This window comes from Uloborus diversus, chromosome 4 (assembly GCF_026930045.1).
Source record: "Uloborus diversus isolate 005 chromosome 4, Udiv.v.3.1, whole genome shotgun sequence".
NCBI lineage: Eukaryota > Metazoa > Arthropoda > Arachnida > Araneae > Uloboridae > Uloborus > Uloborus diversus.
Genome location: NC_072734.1, coordinates 170,122,336 through 170,142,586, shown reverse-complemented (window position 1 = coordinate 170,142,586; position 20,251 = coordinate 170,122,336). Strand labels below are relative to the sequence as shown.

The 20,251-nt window shown below is 30.8% G+C and overlaps 1 protein-coding gene across 1 annotated transcript in view; it reads left to right on the top strand.

Annotated features, from left to right (window-relative positions):
- Positions 1-19,336, top strand: part of LOC129219700 (ras GTPase-activating protein 1-like) — an 83,772-nt gene extending 64,436 nt beyond the window's left edge. The window contains exons 17-24 of the mRNA XM_054853982.1: positions 4,798-4,940; positions 9,051-9,166; positions 9,942-10,028; positions 10,247-10,314; positions 11,707-11,795; positions 14,366-14,443; positions 15,643-15,765; positions 16,924-19,336. Of these exons, the coding sequence (XP_054709957.1) occupies positions 4,798-4,940; positions 9,051-9,166; positions 9,942-10,028; positions 10,247-10,314; positions 11,707-11,795; positions 14,366-14,443; positions 15,643-15,765; positions 16,924-17,001 (782 nt within the window). The 3' untranslated portion in view covers positions 17,002-19,336. The remainder of the gene's footprint in view (positions 1-4,797; positions 4,941-9,050; positions 9,167-9,941; positions 10,029-10,246; positions 10,315-11,706; positions 11,796-14,365; positions 14,444-15,642; positions 15,766-16,923) is intronic.
- The last annotated feature ends 915 nt before the right edge of the window (positions 19,337-20,251 follow it).

The following is a 20,251-nucleotide window of genomic DNA, read 5'->3' as shown; positions in this document are numbered from 1 at the left end:
TCATTACTGATACTCAGTCATTATAGCACAATGCCGCTTTAAGGTGTAAAAACCAGTAAGAAGGCCAAAAGCCTTCCCAATATTATTTTTGTTAAGAAGCCTTTTGTATTTTTGGCATGTAGAGAGAATCAGGTCTGTCCTCCTTAGGATGACAAGCTGAATATGTTCAATGTCATCGCGAGATAACCTCTCTGACGTGATGGTTTCTCTCACAACAGCCATCTTAAACATACTCACTGCTTGAGCATAGTTAGGACTGTGGCTGACTTGTCCCTACTTGTTAGGATACAGCAGTTTGTGCAGGGGAAGGAGTTGAAACCTCCAACTGAAGGCATTTGGTTTCTCCTACCTTTACAAGAGTGGCTGGCCAGTGGCTTTCGCCTCCCATACCAGCCACTTCCTATCCTGCCTGGGCCAAACTCCATTGCATTTTTGTGCACAAATGAGTGCACTGCAGAGTCGGTGGGTTGCAGACATGTACCCTCACCCCCTCAGTTGTTGGGTTGCAGACTTGCACCCTCACCTCCTCAAGCAGCAAGGTTGCTGGTTCTCTCCTTCAAACCAGAACTGGGAGGTGGTAAAAGGTAAAAGGTCAACACCCGCACAACCACCCTGTACGAGTGCAAGGCTAATTACTATGCGGTTTCACCCGGTTCCTCAAGGGGACCGTTTAAACATCATACAACCCAGATGCCATCCATCCATCCATCCATCAGCACGGTGCCTCACACCTTAGATTGGGTATCCATAATAGTCGCCTTTTGCGACATGCATGGACTATGTTGGGACTATTCTGCTCTGGTCACCACACGGAGTCGTTGATAACCATAAATAAGTGATATTGTGAAAAATGAAAAAAATGCTTACCAAAATTTTAAAAAGAATTGCTACTGTTTAAACATTGTAATTAAATTATTAGTACAGTCAGAAAAAAACTAGATTACAATGCGTCTATTTTTTAAATATAATAGTTTTGAAAAAAATTGAAAGGAAAGATGACTCTACAACTGCTGGATAATTGTAATCCACAACGAAAGATCCACACTTTTCTCTCCAAGTAAATTGAAATCTTCACCAGTAAAGAAGTGTAAAAACAAAAGCTTTGTAGTGGTGTCAGAAGTGGGATATCGACTACATAACTCGGTTTCAGTTAGATCACTGTTTAATACATGAAATTACATGTTCATTCTTCCAGTGACAATCTTCCTCTAATTGCCAGTGCAGATTCTCAGTTAGCCTTGTGGGATTTCAAGTGGCTGCACAATTTGTGTTTCCATAATTCGGACCCCGAAGAGTTCCTATTTTTCCTACTTTTTGGAGCTCTCTCCTTATTTTCCTACTTTTTCCTTTTTTTTCCTACTTTTTCTTTCTTTAGTATAGCACTTCTAACTGCGCATTTTTTCTTATTTTTACAATGCCGCACCGATAATTTTTCAATTTTGAAAAGCAAAAGAAACAAGGAAATCCTAAGTTTTTAATTGACTGACTACGGTAATTTCTGGAAGGAACACTGCGGCGTCTGCGTGTTTAAAAGTTAAATATTCGTAAGTGACTTTTCTGCCGTTGTGGCGTTTATGATCGACCTTTCTTTTTATCGCCCCGACTTCAGTCCTACTGTTTTAACGAAACAATAAAGAAACAGATACTGGCCCATTCTGATGCAATTATATATTATTTACCCCTCTATTAGGTGCTTCAATTAAAGTAAATGGCCGACTGTCCAAAAAGTGCGGGAAAAGCCGAATTTCCTATTTGCCAATTTTTTGTATAGTTGATTATAAATGAAATGGAGCTCTATTAACAGAGCTCTAATAAACAGAAAGGCAATGAAAAACCTTAAAAAGAATGTAAGGAAGCAAAAAATGAAAAACCTGTACACTGTACATATTTTATTGATGTTAGTACAAAATAAAAGGCACAGATAACAAAAATTCGCAAAAACGGATCACTTCAAAAATAATCGCGGAAACAAACTTTTTTCATACATAAATATGATAAATGTTTATTCTAAATCGTAAACATGATTATAAAATTTATAAAATTTCATTTTCTTTCCTAGCAAAGAGTGTATTTGCAAAAAAAAAAAAAAAAACACCGCAAAACCTAGATGGGTAAAACGTTCCCGATTTTTGGAGAAAAAACCAGAAATCAATTTAAATGCGAGATTCCGTTTTTATTTCTTTACATTTTTAAAAGTTGGGGGATAGAGCCACAAGCAAATATATACTGTATTTTTTTTTCTTTTTAATGAGTATTTTCTACTCTGATATATCATCAATATCGAGGAGTTGCCCATAATTTTAATGTGCTGCATTTATGGCTATGCGGCATTTCGAAACATATAAGATTTTTTTGACAGACTCTTACTCTTTTCGGGGTGCAGCAATTATACTGATGTGGCGTATCTACTGTAAGTTATTGTAATCAGGGTGCCTGATCAAAGGGGGGGGGGGCTGAGAGATATATGCTGGCATTTGATACCAGGTGCTCCCCCCTCACTCTCAATTTCGTGAACAATTTCTGAATGAATATTTTTATCGTATGATGAGGATTGAACGAAACTACATGTCTTCGCTTTTATGCACAGAGAAACATTAGAAACTGATCTTTGGCTTTGATAAAAATGTTATGTTTACCATGCATGTATTTTTCCTTTTTTTTTCAGTGACAAATTTTGGAACAAGAAAGAGGTAAAAAATCATCAAAACAATATTCGTTTTTATTGCTTGATTGAAATTAAAACTGGCTCGTCATTCTGATTTTCCCCCGGGGGTGGCTAGCAAAGGATGTATACTAAATGCAAATTTTATCTGAAAACAACAAAAACCGCACAAACTTGTATAGTTCAGCATTAATTTGCCAAAGCCAGTGAGGGGAGAAATTGATCCCGTTGACCCCCCATAAATGACGTGCCTGAAACAAAAATTTATGTTGAATGCTAAAAGTACACAACTTAATACAAACCCTATAGTTTACTTATTTCATTATTTATTTAGTTTAATTATTTTATTATAAATTTTATGTCTCATATTTAAGAACAAATTTATTTTAGTTCTGAATTTTCAGTCTTTTTCCTTTTTCTTCAAATTCAAACATCTGCCCCTGTTTATGCAAGAATGCATGTCAGCTGCTGATTATTTTTAACTAAAACTAATTTAATATTTGCTTTGCTTTTTGTATCATAGTTTATGACAACAGGAGCTGAAAGTGTTAGTATTTTCAAATGATAAATGGATGCTCTCGAAGGAATGTTTTTGTTTTTGACAAAACAAATCTTTGAAAAAAAAAAAGGTTTTATTGCACCAAAATATATTTTTTTTTTTTGTGATCGCTGTATTGCATTTTATTCTTTCACACTTAAAAATTTTATTACTGTATTGTTCAAAAGTGTTTCTTTGCTTGGATTTTTTTTTCCATATATCTTTGTTTCCACCGGTTTATTTTTCATACTAATGATTGTCAGCTTGTTTCTTTCGTTTTCTTTTTGCGACTCAGCCTTTCATTAAATCCCTTTAATGCTTCAAAAGTACTGTTAGTTTATTTTTGGGACAGTTTTAAATCAAAAATACTGTTGCTTTATTTTACATTAGAAATAAAATTTACTCTAAATTTGTTTCCTCTTGACGTGTGTGTAGTCCCATCTCTCCCTACTTTTTTAAGTGATTTTCTTCCTACTTTTCCTACTCTTTCAATTTTTGATTCCTTATTTCTTACTTTTTCCACCCAAAAAACCACTTCGGGGTCTGCATAATTGCGCAACTTGGATTTTTCCTTTTGCATGTACTGAAGAATTTATGGGTTTCCCACAGATTCTACATTTGCTTTTCGATACATGACAGGCCTTCTACAACCCCACAAAATGTTGAATAATTTCTAAAAAAGAAAATTGCAGTATTCAATCACAAAAGCTTTGTGTGAAGTGGTCAGAATATTTTGTTTGCCTTAGCCGAAATGTTCATTTTAATGCATGTATTATACTTTATATTTTTAATGTAAATTAATAGCTTACCAAACTTAACGAACAAAATCTTCGTTTTAGCTGTGATTTTCTATTAACCATGGCCGTATCAAGAGATTTCAACTGTATTTTTTTATGTTACTGTAAAAGATTGAAGTTGAAGATTGTCAACATACACTGGAAATATTCGATTTTTCTTTGATGTCTTTGCTATGTGAATGTCCTTAATCAATGGCAAATTTCGATATTTACCAAGTTTTAGTCTTTCACGGTGACACACACACACATATATATATGTGTGTGTGTGCTAATTTTATATTTTATTTAATTGTATGCATGTGTCATAAAACTTATGCAGTAACCACAATTATTAAAGTGATATTTTAAAAAAATGAATTGGATTTATCGAGCTTATGGTTACAATGATATTTTTCATTTCTCCCTTGAGTTTAACTATCACAAGTCTCGACTGTATGTATGTCTATTTATCTGCTGTTTTTAATAAATCTGTTTTAAATCTATATTTTTTCTTTACAATCTTCTATTCTTTTAATTTTTCATGTTATTTTGATCATTGAAAAGTTTAATAGATCTTCAAAATTCCTTGAAAAGCATTTGAAAATCTTTAATGAAATGAAACACTTTTTATTTCAAAATTTATCACACATATATTTCAAAACAGTCATCAAGTGTTATGACATCAATTTATAGGTGTTACGTTGTACACCAGTATGTTTTCTCCTTTCATCGCAAGGATTCAAATTAAGTAGTTTATAGCTCGAACTTAGTTTTGATGTTTTGCAGTTTGTTGACCTTTACTTAAATGTTTTTCTTGCCAGAAGATACTACGACGCTATTTCGATCTGCATCTCTTACAACAACTTTAATGGATCATTATATGAGATCAACAGCTAATGGTTTCTTACATCAGGCAGTACAAGATTTTATCTTAAAAGTTATGGATAGTCGACAGTCCTGTGAGGTGAGTTCTTGGTGATCTTTTTCATATTATCCTTTTTAGATATTCCTTCTACATTTTGATTGAAATATTTTTAAATTATTATTATTTTATGCTGTAAATGATTTCTTAATGTTAAAACATCTTTTAAAACTTGAATCATATAGTCAACTTGTTAGAAATGTTTCACAAATTAATTACAGTAGTTTCGGGTAGAAACGCCAACCTCGTAAAAAGTGTGTCAAAAAAACTTAAAAATCTCAAAAATGCTGCATGACTGGAAAATGCTCCACTTAAAAACAATGACTTAATCAACCATGGTACCAGAGCCGTGTCCAAGGGGAGGGTTTTAGGGGTTAAACCCCTCCCATTGAAAAAAGAAGAACAATGAATCATTACACGATTTTCCAAAACGTATTTTAAGTTTTAATTGATTTTAGAGTTAAACTCTGATACAGTATTCACCCTCTTTAATATTTCCCCATCTTTAACAATTAACATTTTCCTCAATTGTAGGATTCCCAAGCACCTTCGCTTCTAAGTGCTTGAAAAAATTTACGATGGATGAATGTTTGAAGAGTCTGGCAATGCTGTAAGCATGCAGGGGAAAATTATCAAAAAGAATATTAAACAATGATGTAGTCCCCTCCCCCCCTAAAAAAACTTGGGGGGCGAGGAAAATGGTTACTTTACTTACTATTAGGTTTTTTTATGGTACGCCTTTAGTGTTAGATGAATTAGCCGTTTCAGACATTAGAAAAATGTTTCTATGCAAAACAGCATTTTTTTTTTTTTTCATAAAATTTGTATTTTCATTAAATTTCTGTTCAATGTTATTTGCTGGAAATACAAAAAAAAAAGAAAAAGAAAAAAACTAGCATTAGGTGCCATAAAAGGAATATGTGCGCCTTTTTTTCCCCTTTTACAAAATGTTCAACTGTACAAATAAGATTTCATTAAAAAAAAAAAAAAAACGCACACACACACACAAAACGTATATATATATAAAAAAACGTAGTTATCAAACTAAAATGAAATGAACTATTCAACACGCGTAGTTAGTTTTACTTTGACAACGTAAGTTACAAAGGGAAAAAGTTTCAACCCCTCCCTTTATAAAATCCTGGACACGGGCCTGCATGGTACAGCAGGCCAACAACTACCCATTAAAAAGCATATTTAAAAGAAAGAATAGACATAATGTACTGTATATACTAGCGTATGTCTCAATCCCCTAACTTTTCAGAAAAAATCAAGAAAAATACAGAATCCCGCTTTTAAATTAATCCCCAACTTTCATAAAAAATATCGAAAATGTTTTGCCGCGTCTTTTTTGCAAATAAACTCTTAGCAACGCAAAAAAAATGAAATTTTATAATGATGTTTACAGGGGTCAAAGCTGTTTTATATATCCTATATTTGAAAAAAAAAAAAACTTAAAAAATTTCCTAAAATTCCGAAATTTTTGCAATTGTCCTATTATATTTTCTATATTCCTGTACTTTTTACTACATATTTGTTAGAAATGACAATCTGATTTCATTTATGCACAGAATATTCGGTTTTATTTCCTAGAAAAAAAAAGATTTTTTCAAAAAAAAAAAAAAATGTTTTTCAAAAGATTTTTTTTTTTTTTTTTTTTTTTGAAAACTTGGCATTGAATTTAGTTGAGTGAAAAAATAAACTTATTTAAACTTTTCCTTTTATGATTTTCATAATTTGTAACTCATTTAGAGAAAATCTATTGTTCGATGCAAAATAGCATGTCCTGTTTGAGATTTGAATTTTTTTGGATCCTGTAAATATTTCAATTTTTTTAAAAGTTGGAAGCTGTTTCAACATGTTCTACCAGCTAGCTTAATCCTGCTTATTCTGTGTTTTTTAATATTTTTTTTTAATTTCATATTTTTTAAATTAAACTATTACAGTTAATATTTTGGTTTTGTACAAACTAAATTTTGAGTAAATGAGCTCTTAATTGCTCAGTTTTTGGTTTGCACTATATTGTTTATTTTCCAATTCAAAAGATTAATCAATGTTTTATAAATTTACTAGCTTTTACCCACGGTTTGGCTCGGATAAAGGTAGATTTTGTCAATCGATTCAGCCAAAGTTTCTTTTCTTTTTTTTTTTTCTTTTCTTTCTTTTTTTTTTCTTTTTTTTTTCGCAAATTTGGGAATTAACCTTCCCTTCCCCTCCCCCCATGAGTATTTGTGAGAAAAACTCAACGGGGAAATTTGAATTTCAAACCTAAGCACTTTTGCCTTACTTGGAAAATATATATGCATACATAAATATTTGTTTCAAGTAATTCAATATTTTTTTTAGTTAAATGGTTTAATTGTTGTTACTAAGAATTTGTAGGAGCATATGCCTCAAGCAAGAGACAGGTTTGTCCCTACCATACACTATCTGATGTCTTCCTTGCACATAATTGTCTTTTAATGCCTCCATTTGAACATAATTCTTTTAATGCCTCCATTTTAATTAGAAAATATTTTTTGAAGTTCTACATAGGGTCCAATTATGCCCATCATCAGATACAGTAAAACCTCTCTGAGCGGCCACCCCTACGCTTCGTTAAAACTTGGCCGCTCTTAAGGGTTTTGATCATTGAACTCGAACTGTACTACCTTTGATACAATTCAACACTTTAATACTTATTTTAATTTTCTTATAATATAAAATTATATTTTGAGAAAATGAAGGAAAAAAAATGCTTTATTTCATAATTTCTACTTTTTTGGAAAAATTGATTCAATTTGTGTGTGCTTACATTTTCCAGCTTTACAGAAACCAATTTTTTTTTTCAAGTTTGTTTGTAATTTGTAAAAACGAATCCTGAATTGAGTCATCTGCCATGGCTTCCAAATTAGCATTGATGTCGTCAATTTCCTCCAAAGTTTGCTGACTCGAAAGCATGGCTTTTTGTTTATTACAAATAATATCAGGAACTTCGTCATCTGAATTTGAAATAGCGCCTAAAAGGCACAAAAATAGGATGACAGTTCTCAAAATGTCACCTCCCCCCCCCCTCCTGTTACAAAATTCGAAACATAGAAAACGCCTGGCCGTTCTCTAAACGAAAAGCTAACGGTAACTGAATTAAAAACAGAAGTGGAAGAGTAGTCGCCAGTCGATTTCAAAGCACAGATAGGCGACAACCTATCGCTCAGAGGGGTTTGAGTGGCCGCTCTGAAGGGTTGAGTTAACATTGTGAGGCCAAAAATTTCGTGCCGTGCGAACAGGGTTCGCCGATATATATCTGATATTTATTTTGAAAATATCGTGATTTTTTGATATTTTCAATATTTATTTTTTCAACTACGGTATTTTCAATGTAAAAATTATATTAATCATAGTAATATTGCTATCATTAAAAATAACCAAAAAGTTATGTACTATATTTTTATGATGTATTAATACATTGCATTAATATAACAAAGTAATATAATATTCCATTTTTTATTTTATATTCTTAAAATTATTAGTAATGTAACAGTTTTAATTCATATTAAAAGTGCCAAATTAAACTTTAAATATTGGTCAGAAAAAAAGAAAATGTCTTATGACTGTGCACCGACTAATGCATATTTTTTATTTCTGAATCATATAACTGTGTAAAAGTAGCTAACAGAAGAAAAAGGAGTAAAACAGCTAATGCTAAATTAACCCCATTAAAATTGATAAAAGTGTAAAATGAAATATTAGATATAAATAATGAAAAAGGCCTTAATTTTAAGTCTATATATTGTAATAACAATGTAAGAAAATAAAGAGTGATTTGAGGATGCATTTACTATTTTGAAGACTTTAGTTTGTCCTGATTGAAAATATCGGATATATATTAAAATATCCGACATATATCACACAAAATATCGGATATTTTTGAAAATATCATGATCTTTTCGAACCCTGCATGCGAAACTGGCCACAAACAGGTGTGGCCACTAAACAAGGGTGGCCACTCAGAGAAGTTTCACTGTACCAGTGAAATTATTTTTTTTCTTGTGAATTGAAACAGCTTTTAATTGTTGTTTAAATGCTGTTCTTAAAAATGTTAGTTTAGCTATTGAAAATTCCACAAAAATCATTTCCCTAGTTAAAGTTTATAAAGCTCTTTTCTAATTTCAGTTGAATCCAAGTAAGTTAGAAAGTCCCATTGAAGCTTGCACAAATGCAGAAAATATGCTTGGCCTTTTGGATGAAGTTATTGAATCAATATTTTCTTCAATTGATTCTTGTCCTAGGTATAAATGAAATATTTTAATATTTGTTAAAATATTAAATATTATATTTTGACTTTCAATGTAAAGAAGAATATAAGTCTGAAAAGAGCTGATCAAAAAGTAGATATTAATTTTAAAACGTTTCAAGTTTTTAAGGGGGAAAATAAATTTAAAGAAAAATTTAAAGTGCAAATATAAGTATTCTGTCTTGTTCATGATTTTCAACTTGAAAACATGATTCTGGACAACTAAATAAGAGACTTGAATATTGTATCAAAATATAATTCATTGATACAAACCTTTAATAAAAAAATGAAACATCAGCAGTGTTTTCTCTGCAAATTTTATTTGGAATAATAAATATCAATAACAACTAATAAATTACTTTATTACAAAACCAATACATACACAGTTTAATAATTAAAAGATTTGAAGGTCTATGCATATTGTTGTGGTTCTTATTTTGTGTATGAGAATAGCAATGAAGGACTTAGTCACTTTAAATCACTATGTAATTGGACCAAAACATGTATTAAACTATGAGATTAAATGCTCCAAAAATCAAAAGATTATTCAATTGTTTTCTACACCTGTTTGCAAAAGTGATTTTTTTTTCCTTCCTTTAAAAAAAAGTCTTACCAACAACATTCTTATGCTTAGATTTACTGAAACAATGTTTAAATAATTTGAATTTTTTCTTTACATTGAGTAGTTTTATCAGGAAATCATATTTTAAAATCTTCCTGGTGTTGGTATCTGTTTTTAAATTAAATGCAAAATTTAATATTGTTTTCAGAACTTTACGATATATCTGCAGTTGTCTTCAAAAGAGTGTTATGGCTAAGTGGCCAAATGATCCATTGGTCAAAACTAGAGTGGTTAGGTGAGTTGAATATTTTGGTTTCAATTATTTTTAAAAGCTTCTTATTCTCTTATTTTTTTGGATATGTTTTCATTAGCACATAGGTTTCTTAAGGTTTTTAAGATTAATGGTGATAGCATAAATAGTCCTAGGTTTTTACTCTTTGTTTCCCACAAGCTAATATTTTGTTTTATTATGTCATTTTTACATATTGGCATTGATCAAACTTTAAATTTCAGTGGGTTTGTTTTCCTTCGACTGTTGTGTCCTGCAATTTTAAATCCTCGCCAATTCAATTTAATAAATGGTAAGTTAAGTATTATTTAATTGTTTCAATCTTTATTATTTTCATATCATGTTGTAATCATTCAAAAAGATTTTACAATGTAAGTTTTTATTTCATTTGTTTCGTAAACTTAATTCATTTGAGGGAAAGGGAAGGGGGAGATCTTTCCTTCTAAAAAAAATCTTGCTTTTTACGCTATTTATCTCATGTTCCCCCTCTTTACTTTGTGGATTTTTTAAGTTTTTTTAATGGGTCATTCTTCATAGTACATACAAACTCCATGTATTTTCACTGATCCCCCCCCCCCCCGCCCCTCCATATTTTTAATATAGAAAGATGTGTTCAAAGCAAACTGATGTTAAAAAAAATAAATCCAAATCATTTATTAAAAGTGAAATATTTCTAAAACCTTCCATTTTTACTCAAAGGTCAAAATTGTCTTAATTTTTCTAAAATTCCTAATTTTTTTTTTCAAAGTGTACTGAAAGCCCTTACATTTTTTTATTTGCCCTAAATATTCTAAAATTTTCATTTATTTATGCTTTTTTGCATAAATGTTGAAAGTTCTACTGAAATTGTTCAGATGTTGTCCTTGTGCAATTGTATGTGGTAGAAATCACTTGTCTGGCAAGAAACTGTTTGGGTATAATGTCAGAAAACATTAATGTTTTGACCCGTCTAAATTGGCTCACCCCCTTAATCTCGCTTCTTTTTGAAATATTTGTATTCTTAATCAAACAAATAAATGTTTTCAGTCGACTTTTTTTCTTTTTGTTGTAAAATGAACCTCGAATTATCCAGCATGCTGGAATATTATAATTTTCCGGCAAGTTGATTAACCTTACTTAATTCCGGCACACAGGCTGATGTAGAGTAATATGGTATTTTTAAATGACATGAAATAAATATTTTATTTTATGGAAATGGGCCATTCCACCATGACGTGCAGAATTATCGAGTTCTACAATTTCACCAAAAAATCTTTATAGATCTTAACATTGTCACTAAGCAGAAGTCAGCACGTTTTTAATTATTACATTTTGTTCAAAACACAACTGATGTGAGTCATTTTTTCACTAAATATTTTTGCTGTTTAAATTTTATTTGCATGTTTCCTGTGTGGGACATCTAAAGTCAACCTCTCGTAATTTGCTCTTGCTGCTCTCGTAACTTGCTCATTAATATTTTACTCTATTAATTTAGCAGTGACAAAACAAAAAATTGGGTTTCAAAGCTAAGGTTCCAATGCAAAGAAAACATGTTACATGCGGGGAAAAAATGACTGGTATCTGTTGAATGGCCCAAATATGTTTTTGCAATATTATCATTAGAATGCAGTACTTCATTTCAACATGTATGCTTTGTAAGTATTGAGCATTTTTCTTCATCTCGGTTATTTCTTCATTATTATAGATACACCATCGGAAATAGCTGCAAGAAGTCTAATATTGGTTGCTAAATGTTTGCAAAACCTTGCTAATTTAGTAGAGTTTGGTGCCAAGGTAAACCAAATTTGCAATTTTTCTTTAATTATTTTCATTTTTTCTTTACTAATAATAAAGCTGAAACTTCTCTGTCTGTCAGGATCTCTGTGACGCGCGTAGCGCCTTAGACAGTTTGGCCAATTTTCATGAAATTTGGCACAAAGTTAGTTTGTAGCATGGGGGTGTGCACGTCAAAGCGATTTTTCGAAAATTCGATGTGGTTCTTTTTCTCTTCCAATTTTAAGAACAAAATTATCATAAAATGGATGAGTAAATTACGAAATTATCATACCGGTGGAACCGTAACATGGGCACAAGCCAATTGGCGAGATACGAAATTATCATAACGTGGAACCGCAACATGGGTACAAGCCAATTGGCGAGATACGAAATTATCATAACGTGGAACCGCAACATGGGTACAAGCCAAATGGTGAGAAAATTCACCATGCATTTGTAAATATACAGGCAAACCAAAAGACTTTTTAATTTTTCTATTACGGGCAAAGCCGTGCGGGTACCACCAGCTAATAATAAAGCTGAAAGTGTCTCTGTCAGGATCTCTGTGACGCACATAGCTCCTAAACCGTTCGGCCCGATTTTCATGAAATTTGGCACAGAATTAGTTTATAGCATGGGTGTGTGCACCTCGAAGCGATTTTTCGAAAATTGGATTTTGTTTTTTTTCTATTCCAATTTTCAGAAAATTTTAACGAGCAAATTATCACAATCTGGAAGAGTACATTACAAAATTATCATAACGTGGAACCGTAACATTGGGGAGCAAATGAACATAGCAAATTGGCGAGAAATTTGTCATCCATTATTTGTAAATAAATAGATGAACCAAATGACCTTTTAATTTTCAACTACGGGCAAAGCCGTGCGGGTACCACTAGTAAGACATAAAAGTGAACGTTTTAGAATTAGAGACTGTTGAGATAGAATAACTCAGTCCTTTGTCTCTTTTTCCCCATCTTCTTCTAAAGTTGAGTATTTGAATTTAGTGACACGAAATAGGTATCTAAGGGTCCTTAGTTTTGATTTATTTTTATATTATTTTTGTTTACATTTGAAATCTCAGATATACAGGGTGTTCCGTTTTAACCTGCAAGACCTTTAGTTTCACAACCGTTGATCCTAGATGTATACTTCCAATTGTAAAAATATTCAAAATCAGATGCAGGGTTAAGATATTGGAAGTTTGAAGCAAAAATAAAAATGAGTCAAAAAATACGAAATTTAACTTTTTATACGGACTCTAGGTCCCATAACTAATATTTAGAGAAATAATCTCCATTGAAAACTATTACTAACACAAAAAATTTGACATTTGTGCAATCAAAACTCAAGGAGATATTCCAGTTTAAAGTTTTAGGGGACCATATATCAGATGAGATTGGAACTTATCACTCTTTCAGAAGAATGACAGGTCGTCAAAGTAAGAAAAACAAAGTATTTATCTTTTTCAGTGCTATTCAAATATAAATGCAAATGTTATGCCGTGATACGCCAAAAAAACGCCACAAAACCTCGAAAAATTTTAAAATTCACTCTATGCACACATTTAATTTTAAACACTTGTTAATCAATATATTTTCCCCCAAAAGGTGCTATTGACGGTGAGTGAAAAGTGGTGTAAGTCACAAAACGCTGCGTTTCATATCTCGGTGAATATTGGTCGTACTAATTTCAAACTTTTTGTGTTGGACTTATTTTTCAATGGAGATTATTTCCCTAAATATAACTTAGCTAAATATAACCCATATAAAATGTTAAATTTTGTATTTTTTGACTCATCTTTATTTTTGCTTCAATCTTTCAATATCTTAACCCTGCATCTGATTTTGAAAATTTTTGCAATTGGAAGTATACATCTAATACTAACGGTTGCGAAAATAAAGGTCTTGCAGGTTAAAACGGAACACCCTGTATAATTTTGAAAAATTGATATCTTGTTAAATTTTTAGTAGAAATCAATGCCTAATCGAACACATACTCATACATAATATTTACAAAGTTTTTAGCATTATACATATCTTTTTATGAACTGTTTTGCTAATAATTTCATCAATTTCAAATAAAATTTTTCTTTTGTTTCTCCCGTGCATATAAACAATTGTTAAAAAAATATGTAATGCTATGCAAGGAATTGGAAATGCAGTATAAATATTTAATACACTTTGCTGAATTTTTTTGTTTGAATTATGTATATCATGGGTGGTCAACCTTTTTTGAAAGATTGTCATTTTGTGGAGGAAAATAGTTCTGCATGCCACTTTCAATTTTTTCAAGTTATTGAAAAATATAAAAAAGTGAAAAAAGCTTTTCATGGGCTGATTATGTAATTTATAGCATACCTTTTCTATGAAAGTCTTAGTACTGGAGAGAAGCTCACTACATGAAAAGCGCGTCAATTTAGAACTCAAACAAACTGGCCAAAATACGAGCTAAAGGTAAAACCTTTGTAAAACATGGAAGTGTTATCTTTAAAAAAAAGAAACTACCAACGGCCCTTAGTGTATATCTATCTATCTATATAATACATATTGTTATTGAGATTTGATTTATCCAACTCTTTTCACCAGGAACCATGGATGGAAGTGATAAATCCTTTTATTTTGAAAAACAAGAATAGAATGATCAAGTTCCTTGATGACATATCGGTAATTTTTTCATTTATCTTTTGTTCAATTTAGCAATTAAAATGCAGTACCAGAATGATATTTGACAAATAAACAATAAGACATGTATTCATCTATGCATTATAATAAAATAAGAAGGTTGGTTTTTCCAACTGGAGCGAAAACAGTATTGGCTTAGAATTATTAAATTTCGGATGCAAGCCAGTGCAGTTTTTACTAAAATGGTACACTTCAAAATTTCATTTTGGCTGTATTTAAATAAAGAAACTAGTTTATGTAGACTCACTGTGCACTAACCAGAAGCTTATAAATCGAGTCACCAATTAGCCGATTGTATATGAAAACGTTCTATGGGCGCTAACCACTGACGTCATTAACCATCATGAAAAAATCGCCTGTCCAGGGTAGACGGTGGCTCTATTCGAAGGCAGCCTCTAAAGTTTAATTTAAAGGGCCATTTCGCAGTATTTTGTGCAAATGTAGAGTCTGAAAAATGACACTTTTTTTGCCATAACCATTTAATTGACTATATGATTGAATTGAAAAACCAACATCAATAAAACACAAATTAAAACAAAAAAATTTTCGTGTTAGATTGTGCCTTATTTACGTTGGTTTTTCAATTTAATCATCTAGTAGCACAAAGCTTATTTGATCTTTTTTCATTTATTTAACTTACTGCTTGGTTAGCATTGTTTTTTTTTTTTTTTTTTTTTTTTTTTTTTCAGTTTGTATGTTAGTAGGACTTGCTCAAAATAAAATATTGTGCTAATCAAATTGTAAATTAAATAGTTATGGCAAAAAAAGTGTCATTTTACAAACTCTCCATTTGGACAAAATACTGTGAAATGACCCTAAACATAGATATTTTGAGCATATCTTCATAGATTACATGATTTGATAATGATCAGTCTGCAGGTATCACATAAACTACTTGTACTTTAATTTACTGATTTTCTACCTTTTTTTCAAAAAAAAAAAAAAAATAAATAAATAAAAAAAAATCTGACAAATAGTGAATTAGTTGCTATGTCTCACTCATAGTTTATTTTTTTACCTGATAGATTAGTTATTATTGTAAAAACATTAAATTGAATTTCTTAAATTCAATTTGAAATGTAAAAAAAAGAAGTCAAATACATAAAAATGATTTTATTAGCCGATTACATATTTTTGATTAAAATTACATTTCATGTAACTTAATCTTTTTTTTTTTGAAGAATGTTCCTGAAAGACCAGAACCAGAAGAAACTTTTTCTGGGGATCCAGCTCGTGATCTAGCAACACTCCATCACATATGTGCCACACACAAAGAAGAATTACAAAATTTAAGCCCTCATAGGGTAAGTTACTTGTTCCAATAAAACAGTTCCTTTCCAAAAGTTGCAAACTGTTACTGAATCTATAATTTAAGCAAGTCTTGAACTTCATACTTAAGTATACAAAAGTGTTTTCAAATTTAAGAAATTTAACGTTAACTTTTTACTATACAAGTTTAGTTTTTATACCAGTGGTGCCGGATCTTTTTATTCCCCCCCCCCCCCCGAGGGCTGCACCTCAAATTAAAATGAATCTTGTATGTCAGAACACTTATAAAGTTTAAATATATTTAATTTTTTTTTTCTTGAGAACTAGGAAAAAACACAAAAAGGGGGGGGGGGAGAAATTACAGAACAAGAATTGTTGCTTGTTATTGCTTATTTTATTAATATCAAGTTTCCACCCTGTTTCTGACCATTTGGCTTCAAATTTGCAACAATCATTCTCAATACCAAATGAAGGTGATCTGTTGCCTTTAAAGGTTCCAGAACAGAGTTTTCTATTTGTAACATTGAACGTAACAACAAGCAACGTACGTGGATTTGCTTTGAGGGCCCCATACGGCCCACAGGCTGTAGGTTGAGCACCGATTGTTTAAACCAACTTCTCACTAGTAAACCATGCAATAGTATAATAATGAAAAAAAAAAAAAAATAAGTAGCAATTGAAAGAACATAGTGAAACATGTTTTTTGATGCATAGATTATTTTCCCTGCCCCCAATTATCATCGAAACATTTGGGGTCTGCAACGATTGTTTAAGTGCCCATTTTAAGCTAAATTTGGCCACATTAAAAAAAAACTCACCAAATTTAGTTAGAAATAGACATCAAACAGTCACTGTAGCTTCATTGACACTTTGATCACCGTTTCCAGAACCTTCCATTTCTCGCTAAATTTGGCAACTTTTCTTATAATTAAGACCTCATTTTTTGATAATGGGGGGCATTAGGGCAAATGGTTTATGCACCAAAAAACATGTTCCACTATGCTTTTTCAATTGCTACTTATTATTTATTTATTTTTTCCTTTTTTACTCTATTTGTGTGGTTTGCAGGTCAGAAATGGGGTTATATCAGTGGTTTCATATCTTAATGACAAATAGTATGAATTCTGTTAAAGCTGTCATGAAATATTTCGAAAAGCATAATACTGCTAATTGAATCTCTGTTCCCTTTTTAGCCGATTTTGAAGAAACTAGTTACCGTAACGGATATGCTCTCTAAACATAAACAACACTATACTGAAATGCTGAGATAGTACTTCTCTGGAGGCTGTATTTTGAGTAGCTAAAATAGACGCAAAGAGCAGGTGGCTAGACTGCACCCATTTAGCAGCGCAGTTTTTGGAGCCTATGGTTTAAATTCTCCTTGCCTGGCATCAAGCAACTAGTGTTCCAGCAGATTCTGGCAACTGAGAGAAGTGTATGAAGTGATCAATTTATTCCTACCAAGCCCAGCTTCTCCATCTGCCTCTTGCCAAAGGATATAGACTTAACAGAACATAAATTACATGAAAAAGAGCTTGCGAATTCCTTACATACACAATGTTTCAAGACATGTAAGTTGTGCAATAGCTCTTTAACTTGGTGCTGTGTTGTGAAAGAGCAGTTTTCGATTTTCGACTTCCAATTTCGAGCCCTGTGCGAGAGGGATTCCCAATTTACATCGCCTTACTGTTTAGTTTATTTTTGTTGTTGACAGAATTAATTTTCACTATCTGAACTGAAAGTGTGCAACTACTCAGGTAAAAGTTGTGAAAATATTTGCATTTATGTGTCACATCAAAGCAACTTTGATAGGCTGGTTAATTAAAGAACCAATTACTCCAAAACATAACATTATATGACTTAAAGATTGGAAATCTTGTAAAATATTTCTTTGAGAAAAGATATTATCAAGAGTTTAAAAATATTGTACTAATTACAGCAATACCCAAACATGAAAATGAAGTGTGTGAATACTTTTTTCATAAAATTCTTCCCTCCTATATTGCAATTTCCTTATGCAGCATTGGAATGTAAAGAGAGTATTTGAAGTGTACCAATTTTGTGTGCTAAAGCTGTTTTCGTTTGTATCCATCATTCTTGTGCATGTGTTACTGTTTTGTAAATTTAATGAGTACAAAAATAACTATATAAATATCTTGAATACTTTTATCTTTAATAAGAGTGCTATTGTGATAGTTGTCAGAGGTTGTAATTATTTAGATGTATTTATTTTTTAAAAAAATGCCTGTAAATAATTGTGCCATTTCTTTTAAATGCAACTGAAAACTTTGCTCAAAACAAGCGCACCACTACCTAATGTGAAGATGTCAGTTTACCTTCTCTGCAGGGCTCCACCGTTGTTCATGTGTAAATATATATATATATCTATATTTTTTTTTTACTTTTGCCAATTAGAAAAAATTTGTATAATAATTAGCTTGCCTAATTCCAATACAAAATATGTATGATACTTAAAGCATTAGTTGTTGTGTACAGAAATTACGGAAGGGAAAAAAAAAAACAATTTGTCTGAAAAATTTGAATTTTAGATAGCAGACTTTTAAATGTTGAAACATTGAGTCTATTTTATGTACATACTATTAGTTAACATTTAGAATTCTTTAATATATGAAAATATACATATATATTAAAGAATCTGAACTTGTAAATTTCTACACTTTTATTCTCTTCTGAAGTTAAAGCAGGAGTGATTAATGGTAAAATAGATTATTCAATTGCAAATTTCTTATAATTTATGAATATTTGGTTTGTATTAATCGTTAATACAGAAGAAATGTGATTGCAGACTTGAAATAGTGTTGCATAGTATTAATTTTTAAAAAGTGGCTTACTCCAAGAGTGAACGTACATGTTCTAGAATTTTTTTAGTTTAAATTTACGAATATTTATGATAACTTTTTAATAAAAAAATGTTGAACATTTGAAATTTGTATATATTGTGTGAAAAAAGTTACTCTATGTGACTGTACATTTGAAACTCCGATTTTTCCTTTACTGCAGAAATGAAACATGTACAAATATTTAACATTATTTGAAGAAAAAAAATGATCTCTTAATTTATTTGTGATGTATTATACTCCTTGTCGAAAGAATTTTTTAATGATCTGTGTAAAAGTTTTATAGGCTATCAAAGCATCAAATGTTGTATTTGTTTTTTAATAAGCATTCGAATTTTAATTACATTTATGAAGTTTTGTACAAATAGAAGCAATAAAATACTTAAATGTTTTAACACCTGCAAATAAATCAAAATATTTTGCGTGATCAAAAGTCCTTTTTAACACTTAATGAATTGCACAACATACAAACTATTTCTCCAACTTAAATTTTTTTTATGATACTTGCATTTGTTAACGATGTGACTTATAAATATGACTATAATCTGTATTCTAGTCTTCTTATAACATTTCATATTATGTTATTTTATAAGTTGTTTTTAATTGTGATATGATTATTTCTTGTTTAAGCAACTAATTAAGAATACATGTGCTGCAATATTACTTTTTGTTATGCATTTATCAAATCACCTCTTTGTTTCCAACTTTACTTCATGAAATAAACAATGAAATAGATTTTTCTATTCTCAGATATTTGATTTTTATTCCAACACAATACATACTTTCAACTTGTAATAGCATTTCCAAAGTGACAAGTATATTTATTGCATTTAACTGTCCATAATTGAAATGTTTCTTTTATGCATGTTATGCAGCTATTCCCAATCAATCCCCACCCAAGAGTAACTTGTTCATTTTTTCTCTTTGACATGAATACCTTTTCACCAAAAAGTAACTTGCGATTGTGAATAAGAAATGATATAAAAGTAGAATAGAGTAAATATGTTCGCAAGTTAAGATAAAACAAAGAACAAAATCTATCTGCAATCTCTGCAAGTTTTTTGATGTTTTGAAGCTATAATAAAAATTTCTAGTCATGTTTCTTTTGGTAAAATTGCTTGGACTTATCTTAAGCAATTGATACTAAAAAATCATGATATGATCAAAAATAGCCTTAAAATTAAAATAAAATATGTTTTAAAAAGTATAATTTATATATAAAACAACATGTACACATATGAAATTTTGTCTCTTGGTATGTAAATAAAAATCAAGCTTTCAGTAACTAAGTCCACATACAAATTTATAATGCACAAACATTTCATAACATGGTGGAAAAAAGAAATAATAAAAATTGATAGGTTCTCAAATTTTGACTTGAAATTGGTAATAATCATTTTGCATTTATTATCCATAGTAATGAGTAATGGATACCAATATAATATGTATTAAAATAATCACATGATTCAAAAGAAGGAAGAGGCCCAAGAAAGAAATTTTAAAAAATAGTCAACGCTCTTTAGATCGACCCCATTACTGTGACCCTTTCCTTATAGAGACCAATGCAAAAAGTAGGCTATTCCATATATCCAATGTGATTTCAACATCGGTTCGAACGTTCAAACTGAACCATTTATTCCATTATAACATCTAAAGTTGAGAT